General features: G+C 52.7%; 1 protein-coding gene across 1 annotated transcript; it reads left to right on the forward strand.

Moving 5' to 3' along the window:
- Positions 1-498: 498 nt before the first annotated feature.
- NXNL2 (nucleoredoxin like 2) lies at positions 499-13156 on the forward strand. The gene is made up of 3 exons (XM_075931862.1): positions 499-630; positions 935-1352; positions 12547-13156. Exons 2-3 carry the CDS (start codon positions 1051-1053, stop codon positions 12713-12715), a joined length of 471 nt encoding a protein of 156 aa, XP_075787977.1. The 5' UTR covers positions 499-630; positions 935-1050; the 3' UTR covers positions 12716-13156.
- Positions 13157-13440: the final 284 nt, after the last annotated feature.

A 13440-nucleotide genomic window follows, 5' to 3' on the forward strand; every position in this document is an offset into this window, starting at 1 on the left:
TATGTGTAAGTACCTGATTTACATGAGCACATCTAGAATCAGCATGCACAAATATCTCCATATCCCTGGCTTAGACCTTCTGTTCCTTGATCTAGAACAGAGGTGGACCAAAGGGCCTCTGTGAGCCAGATCAGGCCCACCAAGTGAGTTGATCCGGCCCATGAAGGCCCTGCCGCTGCCCCATCCCCAGGCCAATTAGGGCCTAGGGGCGGGGGGAAGCACACCAAGTCTCTTCCCATCCTGCCCCTGCCCTGCATGGCACTTAGAAGCACTGCACACTCATGGCAGGGAGGGAGGAGACTTTGCATGCTCCCCCCACTCCCAAGTAGGGATGCCAGGTGTCTGGTTCTTGCCTGGACAGTCTGGTAATTGCGTCTTCTGTCCAGTAAAAAAAAAAGAAATGCAAACGGAGGCCCTGAGCAGTGTTTGGGGGGGGGGGGGGGATCGTGGGGGGGGGGGTCAGCTTCTCGCAGAGCGCTCCAGCCGCGATTGGCAAACGTAGCTGTCAGTCAGTGGCAGAGCGAGAGGGCAGGAGGCGTGTGTTACTAAGGGCAGTAGTGGGTGTGGAGCACACGGGGCAGAGGCGCTGCAGCCGACACATCATGGGAAGAAACGAGCTTTGCCGCTAGGGTAAGTGCTTCTGTTGAGATTCTGGTTCAGGTTTAAATCTCTCACCCCCCCCCCCCCCAAAGGGTGCCCCGGGCCGGCAGAGTGCGGAGCCTCCCAGCGGCTGGCAGGGGAGCTGATCCGCTCGTGTGAACGCTCCTGCCTCGCCCCGGCGCGGGTGCGCGCTGCCAGCTGGGGCAGGTTTCTATGCGGGGAGCGCGGGAGCAGCCGGGCGGGGGGAGCCGCACGCAGCTCGGACTTTGCTCAGACTGGAGTGTTCGCTGCCGCCCCGCGCGCCTCTGATCACGTGCTCCCCCCCCCCCCCCAGCGCCCCCGGGACTCTCGCAGGCGCCCGGCCGGCGGCGGCAGCGGAGGAGCAGCGGAGCCGCCTTCGCCCCCCCCCCCCCCCCGCTGGGCTCGGCGCCCGCGTGGCCGACGGGCGGGATGGTGGACGTGTTCAGCGGGCGGGCGCTGCTCAGCAGGGCCGGGCAGGCGGTGGACCCCGAGGAGGTGCTGCAGAACAAGATCGTGGGCTTGTACTTCTCGGCCGGCTGGTGCTCCCCGTGCCGGGACTTCACGCCCCTCCTGTGCGACTTCTACACCGAGCTGCTGGAGGGCGCCCAGCCGCCCGCCCCCTTCGAGATCGTCTTCATCTCGTCCGACCGCAGCCCCGAGGAGATGGCCGAGTACATGCACGACATGCACGGGGACTGGCTGGCGCTGCCTTTCCACGACCCCTACAAGCAGTGAGTGCTCCGCGTGGGGGTTACCTGCAGGCTGGGGGCCCCCTGGGGCAGCCGCGTGATCCGTGGGGCGGGGTGGCCGGGGCCACAACAGCTGCTGTTCCCCACACGGCAGGTCCTTCGGGCTGGACTTTAAATCCCAGCGAGATCCACCCAAATTTGCCCCCCAGCCTCCCCAATCCCACTGGCTGAACGTGCCCAGAGAGCCTGGCTCTTGCCAGAGCCTGGTGGTGCCAGTGCTGCAAAATCCCAGAAGTGACATCTGAGTCCAGGCAGCTCCAAAATCTAAAGTGAAAATCTAGACGATTTTCTGTTCTGGCAGACACCAAATGAAATCTAGACAAATATTGCACCCTGGCACTATAGCACCTCACATCCCATACTTCTGGAGGGTTTGCTTTTGGCCCCCAATTCTTCCACATAAATAGAGAACAAGAGTAGAAGCTCCACCATTCCCATTGTACTAGGGCCCCTGAAGAAGAGCTCAGTGTAGCTCAAAAGCTTGTCCCTTGCCTAGCAAACTTGGTCCAATAAAAAAAAGGTCTGATAGCACTTTATAGACTATCAAAACATGTAGATGGTATCATGAGCTTTCTTGAGCACAGCCCACTTCTTCTGATGACCAGAGTAAAAGATGATCTTGTCTCTAGGGGTGGGGAATCCTTTTTCCTGACAAAAGATTAACAGCAAGGTGCCTTAAGATTTCTGCTAGGGTCCTGTATCATTTTTTAAATTAACTGCGTGGAAAGGGAGGGGCAAAGTACCAAACTTTGCAGGTAACACAAAAGTTAATTAGATGAATCCAGTCCAGAGAAGTGTGAGGAATGAAAGAGACACACACAAGCTAGGTGATTGGATAGCTTGATAAAGTTCAATATAGACAAAAGATAATGTATATAGTAGAGAAAAGTTTGGATTACTGGCATGTTTTACAGGGTTCTAAACTAATTGTATCCTCTCAGGAAAGTGACCTAGGCATCAGTGTAGCTTGCTCAATTTACATAAAAAAATCCTATGAAAAATAGTTCATTGGAAATTTATCTGTCTTTGCTTCCACAAATTGTGGCAATTTCCCAACCAGGTGGAACTGCGAAGGAAATTCAGATAAATATCGGTGTTTGTAAAAAAAAGTCTGTTAACATTTGCTGGAGTGTGGAAGTGATCTTGTAAAGTTAGCTTGTGAGTCTGATGCTTGGTGTTGCTTTGGCTAGTTGGCTCACTCCTCTCATGACTAACAGAGTGCAGTGATTTAAATCAAAGCAATTTAATATATTTTAATCATTATTTAAATCCGAAAGGAGGAAACATTTGATATAGCCAGTTTTAATTGTTTTGCTTTTGTACTTTTATAGTTATTTTCCTAAAGAAATGTTGATTCTCATTAGTTGGTAACCATGAAAACGTATTATTTAAACTGAATATAGCATTTACCCTAAACTTGCTTTTTTCTTGCTAAGAGTATACACTCCATCTATACATATTTATTTACGCAATTATATAGCTTAATTTATTTTATTCAGTTATATATTTAATTATGTCAGGAAGGGTTGAATGGTGCTTTTCTTATTTTCTACATTAAGTTTTTAACTTGTGTTTTGTATCAAGGTCTATTTGGATGGAAATTCAAATTCAGTTAATGCACAAAAATAGCATTTACGTTTTATGATTAAATAAGACTAAATGCCAGATAAACGTTTACAAATGTATCACAATGTATTTTGTATTTATAAGTAATTGATGGATTAAACAAAGGAAGAATTATCAGCTGTTAGTTAATTGACCTGATTGTTTCAAGACACCATTTCTTTCAAGATTCTAGAAGTTCTTACTTTTTCATATGGCTTATCAAGGTCTTTCTCTTCAAAAGTTCCAGAGAGCTGTAATGTTTCAGTATTAAAGCTAGCAATACCGTAAGACATCACACTTAAAAGAGTTTAAGTATAACAAGTAACTGAAATTTAAATAGGAGTTAATTCTGAAAGCTGAAATGAGAGAGAATATTATGCCAAAGATACATTTGAACTGTTAACCTCAGTCATTTTTGTTTTTAAAAACTGTTCACTCGGTTAGAACTTCTGAGAGAGAGATTTCTATACCGTTTAATACTATGTTTAGTCCCAACTCATGCATGTGGAATAAACTGGCAGATTGGATGGTGAACTTTCATAAGGCAGTGAAGGGAAAAAGACAAAGGGGATTTTTTTTAAGTGCCTTTGTACCTCTGGAGTGAAACCCAGACTCCAGTGAAGTCAATGTCAGAACTCTCTGTGGCTACGTCTACACTGGCCACAATTTCCGGAAAAGGGATGCAAATCAGATAAGTCAGGATAGGGAAATCCGCGGGGGATTTAAATATCCCCCGCAGATTTAAATAAACATGTCCGCCGCTTTTTTTCCGGCTTGGGGAAAAGCCAGAAAAAAAGCATCTAGACTGGCGCGATCCTCCGGAATAAAGCCCTTTTCCGGAGGATCTCTTATTCCTACTTCGAAGTAGGAATAAGAGATCCTCCGGAAAAGGGCTTTATTCCTACTTCAAAGTAGGAATAAGAGATCCTCCGGAAAAGGGCTTTATTCCGGAGGATCGCGCCAGTCTAGATGCTTTTTTTCCGGCTTTTCCCCAAGCCAGAAAAAAAGCGGCGGACATGTTTATTTAAATCTGCAGGGGATATTTAAATCTCCCGCGGATTTCCCTATCCTGACTTACCTGATTTGCATCCCTTTTCCGGAAATTGTGGCCAGTGTAGACGTAGCCTGTGAGTTTTGCTCTCAGTAGGTCTAATTGACATAGTGCCTAAAACTATGTTGACAGCTTTTTCCACTTAGTTTATCCAGAACAGCGGTTCTCAAACTTTTTGGGCTCCGGAGTCCTTTACATGCATAAAATTTATGTGGCGCCCCAGCTGTCCACTGATTGTGTGTGTTGTACCTATCGATGTTTCCAGTTTGTCAATCTCGCGGAGGCCTTGGAGATGTCTCGCAGAGCCCCAAGGCTCCGCGGAGCACAGTTTGAGAAACACTGATCTAGAACATCTGGTTCAGTTCTGGGAGAAAACTTGATCCTGTTCTCTGGAAATTAGGTCTGAATCTGACTTTATTTCTGATACTTTTTAAAAAGTGACATTTTTTTTAAAAGCCACGTCTGGTGTGACCACGCTCAGATGTAAGGAGTTGGTTAGGGTGCACCACAACCTCTCTGCCCCCCATTCCTCCGAGTACATAACTATAAATCAGAATATACAGAGATTCCAAAACAGATATTGCTTGCTTTATGATTGCCTTGCTAATTTTGTGAACCGATTCTTGTATAGATCATGAACTGTCCACACTCTTGTGCTAGTAAACAAAGCTACAGCAGCAAACTTATTACATGGTACTCCTCTTCTTAATATTTCTTTATTTACTAGTTACATATTATTTACACAGCCTCTTGTGAATACATGCTTTGTCCATTTCTGTTTCCTTACTTCTGTTTTCTTTCATTGTTTATGCAAGGTCTACACCATAGGAAACACAATTGCTATGAAGTAGCTGCAGTAAGACCCTGGAACAGGATTTCCTCTACACCCCTTTCTCCATGGGATAAGTGGTGGCTTTTTCTCATTTACTCTCTCTGAGCAGAGGGGGAGGAGGCAGTGATATTATCTTACGACAACAATCACTACAACATCAAAATAAATCTGGTGGATGATTTGTGGCATTCCAATAGTATTATCATTATGGAAAGCCAAGGGTCACTGTAGTGTAAGCAGAGTGGAGCAAAAGTCTGTTGAAATTAATTGAATGATTTGGCATTTGAACTATATAGTCAGTAATTTCCTATAGTAGCACTCATATAAAGAAAGTCCCCCTCTGTTTAATAAACATACAACAGGCTCTGGGGAGAGGGACGCCATGGAAACAGGAACTGGGTTGTTATAGGGGTTTCTTTAATTCAACTCCTGGGAGAATTTGTGTGTGTGTGTCTGTATTGTTACAGACATACTAGCTGAAAGGTATTTTGAAATAAATTAACAAAATAATGGAAACTGGTGTGGTAATATAGTGTTATTTTAACAAATAATATTTGAAGAATTTTGCAGAAAATTTAACTTTTTCATGCAGAATTCCCCCAGGAGTAGTGTTTATTGGCTTTGTGTTGCAGGTGTGAACCTTCCGATCCTGGAGGGGGAGAGGAATAAACAGGAGGGAGATGAAGAAAAGGAAGAGATTAGTGGCTAGGAAGGAGTTACAAGCAAGCAATTTAGCAGCTGCAATTTAGGCTCTGTTTTTATCATCGTGACCTGTACAAGCAGACTGCTGTGCCTGTTCTGCACCCCCACAGACTTCATGTGGATGCAGCAGTTCATCCATCTGTATCACAGTGCAGGATTCAGGCCTTCATATGTGGTAGTTGAGTTTCCTACTCCCACTTGCCAGCAGACCTGAAACCCCTGTACAAGCAGCTTATTTCACCCCAGAGTTGTTTGTGTTTCATCCTTGCAATTCCTTCTAGCTAAGTGGCAAGCCAGATTCAACTGATTACATGTTCAGCGCAGCTTAATTGGAGTAAATACTTGAGTGTCAAAAGCTTTGGGGCTTGGGAGAGTAGTATCCCAAAAAAAACTCCAAAAAAGGGAGTGTAGAAGGTAGTCAAAAGGCAGAGTGGTGGAAGGACTGAAACTATCTATATATTTATACTAAGCTCCTCGCTACAGTATGAGGTGTATGGGTCTGGGAAGAGGGAATGGCAGATGGGAGCATGTATGAATGAGGCAATAATGAACATGAGAGGGAAGAAGGGGAACTTATGAGAAGGGGAAGAGGATCTTTGCTTACCTTTAAGCAAGTGATTGAGTTGATAGTTGAAGAATCCTTCTGTCCTAGGAAAGCATGTACCTGAATCCCCCCATCCCTGAGCTTGCATCCCAGGCCGCAGCCTGTACCCCTCCCCACCCCAACCCTTTGTGCTAGTCCTGAGCCTCCCCTCCCCCCCGCCTAAACTGCAAACCACTCATCCAAAGCCCTCAGCCCCACCCCTGCTCCAGTTTGTCCATGTGCAGAATGCAATGTTACATGCACTGATATGGAGGTGGTGTGTTGCACATCTCCATATTGGGTGCACATAACAAAATTCATTCTGCATGTGGACATCAAAATTAGAGGAAACACTGGCTCAGCCCCAGAGGACAAAATTACACTCCTGGCTTGTGATATTCTTGAGGATAGGTCTTTAACGCTTAATGTAGCCAGTTATTAAATACGCAATACATATTATAAATAGAATAATACAAAGGTCCTGTTTATTTACCATAATAAAGATTATCGAGATTCCCACTATTTATAGGGATAGCTGTCTTTTTTGAGTAATGAATCTTACCCTTCCAAATGGAGAGACACATCTTATAATTACCTATTATTAAATGTCGTATATAGCATACTATTGCTTCCATTAACTTACTGTTTTTCATCAGTTCACTATGTATTTTAGAAGAACTGAAAAATAACTAATGGCTATGAAGTTCTTTCTACTCTTAGGTGAATTGAAATGAGTTCATTTTTCATTACAGTTCACTTTAATCAGAGGTATCTGCTGAAGCCTTTGGTATAATGGATGTAACGTTAGGAGGAAACACAGAGACACATAGTTGAGTAAGACACCTTCTGGAGTAAAAACAGTTTTTGTAATGAATCATCCTTGTCAGAAACAGCGATAGCCAATTTACCGTATATTCCGGCGTACAAGACGACCTCTGATGTTAAAAAACATCCCCCAAAAATCGGGGGTCGTCTTGTACGCCGGATGCCCCGCCGCCGGAGCCCCTCCGCGGCTTTGAAAGCCTCGGGGGAAGCCTGCGGCGGGGCATCCCAGGCGCGCATGGGCTGCCCCCCCGCCGGAGCCCCTCCGCGGCTTTGAAAGCCTCGGGGGAAGCCGGCGGCGGGGCATCCCAGGCGCGCATGGGCTGCCCCCCCCGCCGGAGCCCCTCCGCGGCTTTGAAAGCCTCGGGGGAAGCCGGCGGCGGGGCATCCCAGGCGCGCATGGGCTGCCCCCCCGCCGGAGCCCCTCCGCGGCTTTGAAAGCCTCGGGGGAAGCCGGCGGGGGGGCATCCCAGGCGCGCATGGGCTGCCCCCCCCGCCGGAGCCCCTCCGCGGCTTTGAAAGCCTCGGGGGAAGCCGGCGGGGGGGCATCCAAGGCGCGCATGGGCTGCCCCCCCGCCGGAGCCCCTCCGCGGCTTTGAAAGCCTCGGGGGAAGCCGGCGGGGGGGCATCCCAGGCGCGCATGGGCTGCCCCCCCGCCGGAGCCCCTCCGCGGCTTTGAAAGCCTCGGGGGAAGCCGGCGGGGGGGCATCCCAGGCGCGCATGGGCTGCCCCCCCGCCGGAGCCCCTCCGCGGCTTTGAAAGCCTCGGGGGAAGCCGGCGGGGGGGCATCCCAGGCGCGCATGGGCTGCCCCCCCGCCGGAGCCCCTCCGCGGCTTTGAAAGCCTCGGGGGAAGCCGGCGGGGGGGCATCCCAGGCGCGCATGGGCTGCCCCCCCCCGCCGGAGCCCCTCCGCGGCTTTGAAAGCCTCGGGGGAAGCCGGCGGGGGGGCATCCCAGGCGCGCATGGGCTGCCCCCCCCCGCCGGAGCCCCTCCGCGGCTTTGAAAGCCTCGGGGGAAGCCGGCGGGGGGGCATCCCAGGCGCGCATGGGCTGCCCCCCCCCGCCGGAGCCCCTCCGCGGCTTTGAAAGCCTCGGGGGAAGCCGGCGGGGGGGCATCCCAGGCGCGCATGGGCTGCCCCCCCCCGCCGGAGCCCCTCCGCGGCTTTGAAAGCCTCGGGGGAAGCCGGCGGGGGGGCATCCCAGGCGCGCATGGGCTGCCCCCCCCCGCCGGAGCCCCTCCGCGGCTTTGAAAGCCTCGGGGGAAGCCGGCGGGGGGGCATCCCAGGCGCGCATGGGCTGCCCCCCCCCGCCGGAGCCCCTCCGCGGCTTTGAAAGCCTCGGGGGAAGCCGGCGGGGGGGCATCCCAGGCGCGCATGGGCTGCCCCCCCCCGCCGGAGCCCCTCCGCGGCTTTGAAAGCCTCGGGGGAAGCCGGCGGGGGGGCATCCCAGGCGCGCATGGGCTGCCCCCCCCCGCCGGAGCCCCTCCGCGGCTTTGAAAGCCTCGGGGGAAGCCGGCGGGGGGGCATCCCAGGCGCGCATGGGCTGCCCCCCCCCGCCGGAGCCCCTCCGCGGCTTTGAAAGCCTCGGGGGAAGCCGGCGGGGGGGCATCCCAGGCGCGCATGGGCTGCCCCCCCCCGCCGGAGCCCCTCCGCGGCTTTGAAAGCCTCGGGGGAAGCCGGCGGGGGGGCATCCCAGGCGCGCATGGGCTGCCCCCCCCCGCCGGAGCCCCTCCGCGGCTTTGAAAGCCTCGGGGGAAGCCGGCGGGGGGGCATCCCAGGCGCGCATGGGCTGCCCCCCCCGCCGGAGCCCCTCCGCGGCTTTGAAAGCCTCGGGGGAAGCCGGCGGGGGGGCATCCCAGGCGCGCATGGGATGCCCCCCCCCCGCCGGAGCCCCTCCGCGGCTTTGAAAGCCTCGGGGGAAGCCGGCGGGGGGGCATCCCAGGCGCGCATGGGCTGCCCCCCCCCGCCGGAGCCCCTCCGCGGCTTTGAAAGCCTCGGGGGAAGCCGGCGGGGGGGCATCCCAGGCGCGCATGGGCTGCCCCCCCCCGCCGGAGCCCCTCCGCGGCTTTGAAAGCCTCGGGGGAAGCCGGCGGGGGGGCATCCCAGGCGCGCATGGGCTGCCCCCCCCCGCCGGAGCCCCTCCGCGGCTTTGAAAGCCTCGGGGGAAGCCGGCGGGGGGGCATCCCAGGCGCGCATGGGCTGCCCCCCCCCGCCGGAGCCCCTCCGCGGCTTTGAAAGCCTCGGGGGAAGCCGGCGGGGGGGCATCCCAGGCGCGCATGGGCTGCCCCCCCCCGCCGGAGCCCCTCCGCGGCTTTGAAAGCCTCGGGGGAAGCCGGCGGGGGGGCATCCCAGGCGCGCATGGGCTGCCCCCCCCCGCCGGAGCCCCTCCGCGGCTTTGAAAGCCTCGGGGGAAGCCGGCGGGGGGGCATCCCAGGCGCGCATGGGCTGCCCCCCCCCGCCGGAGCCCCTCCGCGGCTTTGAAAGCCTCGGGGGAAGCCGGCGGGGGGGCATCCCAGGCGCGCATGGGCTGCCCCCCCCCGCCGGAGCCCCTCCGCGGCTTTGAAAGCCTCGGGGGAAGCCGGCGGGGGGGCATCCCAGGCGCGCATGGGCTGCCCCCCCCCGCCGGAGCCCCTCCGCGGCTTTGAAAGCCTCGGGGGAAGCCGGCGGGGGGGCATCCCAGGCGCGCATGGGCTGCCCCCCCCCGCCGGAGCCCCTCCGCGGCTTTGAAAGCCTCGGGGGAAGCCGGCGGGGGGGCATCCCAGGCGCGCATGGGCTGCCCCCCCCCGCCGGAGCCCCTCCGCGGCTTTGAAAGCCTCGGGGGAAGCCGGCGGGGGGGCATCCCAGGCGCGCATGGGCTGCCCCCCCCCGCCGGAGCCCCTCCGCGGCTTTGAAAGCCTCGGGGGAAGCCGGCGGGGGGGCATCCCAGGCGCGCATGGGCTGCCCCCCCCCGCCGGAGCCCCTCCGCGGCTTTGAAAGCCTCGGGGGAAGCCGGCGGGGGGGCATCCCAGGCGCGCATGGGCTGCCCCCCCCCGCCGGAGCCCCTCCGCGGCTTTGAAAGCCTCGGGGGAAGCCGGCGGGGGGGCATCCCAGGCGCGCATGGGCTGCCCCCCCCGCCGGAGCCCCTCCGCGGCTTTGAAAGCCTCGGGGGAAGCCGGCGGGGGGGCATCCCAGGCGCGCATGGGATGCCCCCCCCCCGCCGGAGCCCCTCCGCGGCTTTGAAAGCCGCGGAGGGGCTCCGGCGGGGGGGGGCATCCCATGCGCGCCTGGGATGCCCCCCCGCCGGCTTCCCCCGAGGCTTTCAAAGCCGCGGAGGGGCTCCGGCGGGGGGGCAGCCCATGCGCGCCTGGGATGCCCCCCCGCCGGCTTCCCCCGAGGCTTTCAAAGCCGCGGAGGGGCTCCGGCGGGGGGGCAGCCCATGCGCGCCTGGGATGCCCCCCCGCCGGCTTCCCCCGAGGCTTTCAAAGCCGCGGAGGGGCTCCGGCGGGAGGGGGGGGGGGCAGCCCAGGCGCTCCTGGCGGCTTTGCTCCCGGTGCCTCTGGTCTGCTGGGGACCATCTCCAGCAGACCAGGGACACCGGGAGCAAAGGAGGCGGAGGGGCGCTGGGGTATAAGATGAAACCCTATCTTTTAATTAAAAAGATAGGGGGTCGTCTTATACACCCAGTCGCCCTATACGCCGGAAAATACGGTAGTAAATGTGTTGGCAGGCTACAGTGTACAGTTGTAGTGGTTGGAATCATTGAACAAATGGATTGGTTTAGGTACCTCTGACATCGCCTGGATATTCTAGCTTGGGGTAGACATCCCTATCTGCCCCAACTCTCCTTTCTATAAAGGTTGAAAATCTCACTGTATCTTTCTGATTCACTTCTCCAACTTAGTTGGAGACCTGACCATCTAGAAAGAGACCACATGTATACTTGTACACGATGCACTGGAAATATTTAGGTCACAGATTTTATAAGTACCCTGCGAGCAAATCAGGCTAGCATATTATTTTGTTTTTAATTTTATTTATTCATTTTACCAAGGAGAGGGGAGAGTAGTAGATCTCTGTGAAATGTGTTGCATTTTCATTTTGGCCCAAAGGTTAGAAATGTGTGATTATGATAAGCATGTCCAGTAGACGGAAGGTAGCTGGCAGAAATGTTTCTTCCTGTGCACACAGATGCTTGCAGTTACCTAAATGCTGGTACCCTCTGTGAGGATATCTGAGTATTTCTATCCATTCACTTAACTGTTCATTGCTATAATGTTAAATGCTAGGATGTTTTTAACTTTGATGTTCCATAATGCAGTCTTTTCTCTTAGTTTCTGTGAGGTAAAATGATGGCATTGTTGAGGAGCTTTGGCTCGCCCATGTATCTGCCATCTCCTGTTCTTCAGACTCCTCAACTCTGACCCCGTCTCTCTTTCTACAAGGTGGAGCCATCCCTTGCTCTCACTGTCCTGCAGAGCTTCAAACCGTTGGTTCACAGAGTAAAGTGGCTGCCTGCACTACTGTGCAGTGTATCTCTTCTCCACCTCTCCTTGCCTGATGCTGGCTTGGCCCTCCCATAACCAGAACCAATCTCTGGCTCCTAGGCTGCTAGTTCCCTCCCTCAGAGCACCTTGCTACTTTAAGAAAACAGAGCAAAGGGCCTTCTAGCAGCAAAAAGCCAAGCCAACACTGATTGTATTAAGTGAAAGAGGGGACCAACATTAATTACGTAGAGGAAGAGCTAGCATTGATTTTTATCGGGGGTAGGATTATTGTACCCAGCCTCAGTTGGATTGAGAGGCAGCTGCTATCACTGTGGCTGTTAGTCCCTCACATCAGAAAGTACTTGTTTTATTCCTGCAGTTTGATGAAACCTGTATGAAAATTCAAATATTTATAGGAATCCCTACATCTGCCGTGTTTCTTAGTATTAGAAACATAGGTTTTCTGTTTTGTTAAAAGGACACTGTAATAACTAGATTTGAATTTCCTCAGATTTGGTCACTTTGCTATCAGTTTTACATTCATGTGTAAGCTGAGAGACACTGTCACTTTGAATTAATTTTCAGGTAGTTTTGTTTCAATTAGATTTCAAATGAAAACTCCTGAAGTAAGAATGTTATCCCCGTGCAGCCACATCACACATAGTAAAAGGGCCAGAGCAGCATAATGGGTCTTGAGAATTGTTCTGGCTACAGGAGATTTCCTGGGTGCAGATGCACCATGGAAGAGGGCAGCCTTCCCAGGATCCTCTTGTAAGCCACAGGCGTGTTGGGGTAAGACTGGAGCGTGCTGTGCTTATGGAGGTTCTAAGCAGTACTGCAGCCCATGTGGAAGCCCAAGGGAGACAGCGATAATTTCAGTTAGGACTACAAACTGCAGAGCAGCCCAGAAACTTGAGGGTGCAAAGAGGGGCTAAAAGCCATCTTATTATCCCTGCTTTCCCTGTGTGGTAAGTTCTGTGTTTGCGCCTCTGAGATACAGTGCAGAATCTCACCCCTTGTGTGTGTTCAGTTTGTATTGCATAGACCTCCCCTTCAAAAATAGCAAATGGTTGCCTACAATGTTTCTAACAGTGTGTTTAATTTTGTGTTTTATTTCCAGTGATTTGAAGAAGAAGTACAATATAACGGCCATCCCTAAACTGGTGATTGTGAAACAAACTGGAGAAGTCATTACTGACAAGGGAAGGAAACAGATCAGAGAAAGAGGGCTAACCTGCTTCCGAAACTGGCTTGAGGGGGCAGATGTCTTTCAGAATTTTTCTAACTGAACAGAAATTGGGAGATATAAGTAAGACAGAGAAGGTTTTCGTCCTCAAACTGTCACGTTTTTAGTTAGAACTAAGGGCATTATTGCGTAGGAGCCATTTTTGTTTTAGTCCAGACTATAGAAAGCAGAATATGCCAATAGGCTAATGTGGTTTGGAACAAATGCATTTACCATTTTATTCATGTTGTCTTGTTTACTTAGTTAGCATGAACACCAAAGCACTCATAATAAAATTCAAGAGCTGTGTATTGTAGGGCTCTTCCAGACAGCTAGAAGGGCAGCCCTGTGAAATCTATGCAAATGTTTTATTTTTGCAGAAGTGTACAGGAAAAAAAATGTATTTTCTCAACAACCAGACTTTTCTGGTGATTAGTACATAATTTGTATTTATTGATAAAACAGAAGTATACTTGCTTTAATAAAGTACTATTTATGCATTGCATGTCTTTTAGATGTCTCCTTTGATATGTTACACATAAATCTGAACAGAAAATGACATGACATGACATGACTTTTAAATAGAGTGCACTGTTTGCCCACGTATAAGAAGAAATTTGTCTATGTTGGAGTGGATTTTTCATACACTTTAGTCTCTCGCTTTCCATATTCTTATCCCCAGATTCTTTCCTCCAGTACCGTAGTGAGAATCAGTGTATCCAATTTTCAGTCCATCTTTTGTAGGCTGGATCCAAATCAATCATTTAAAAAAAAAAAAAAAAACTATCA

The sequence above is a fragment of the Pelodiscus sinensis genome, chromosome 6, assembly GCF_049634645.1.
Source record: "Pelodiscus sinensis isolate JC-2024 chromosome 6, ASM4963464v1, whole genome shotgun sequence".
Taxonomy (NCBI): Eukaryota; Metazoa; Chordata; order Testudines; family Trionychidae; genus Pelodiscus; species Pelodiscus sinensis.

Bases quoted from the DNA above. Each gene is read 5' to 3' on its own strand.
- NXNL2 (XM_075931862.1), top strand. From the start codon at position 1,051: ATGGTGGACGTGTTCAGCGGGCGGGCGCTGCTCAGCAGGGCCGGGCAG. The intron at 1,353-12,546 runs GTGAGTGCTCCG...TTTTATTTCCAG, and splicing joins TTCCACGACCCCTACAAGCA to TGATTTGAAGAAGAAGTACA.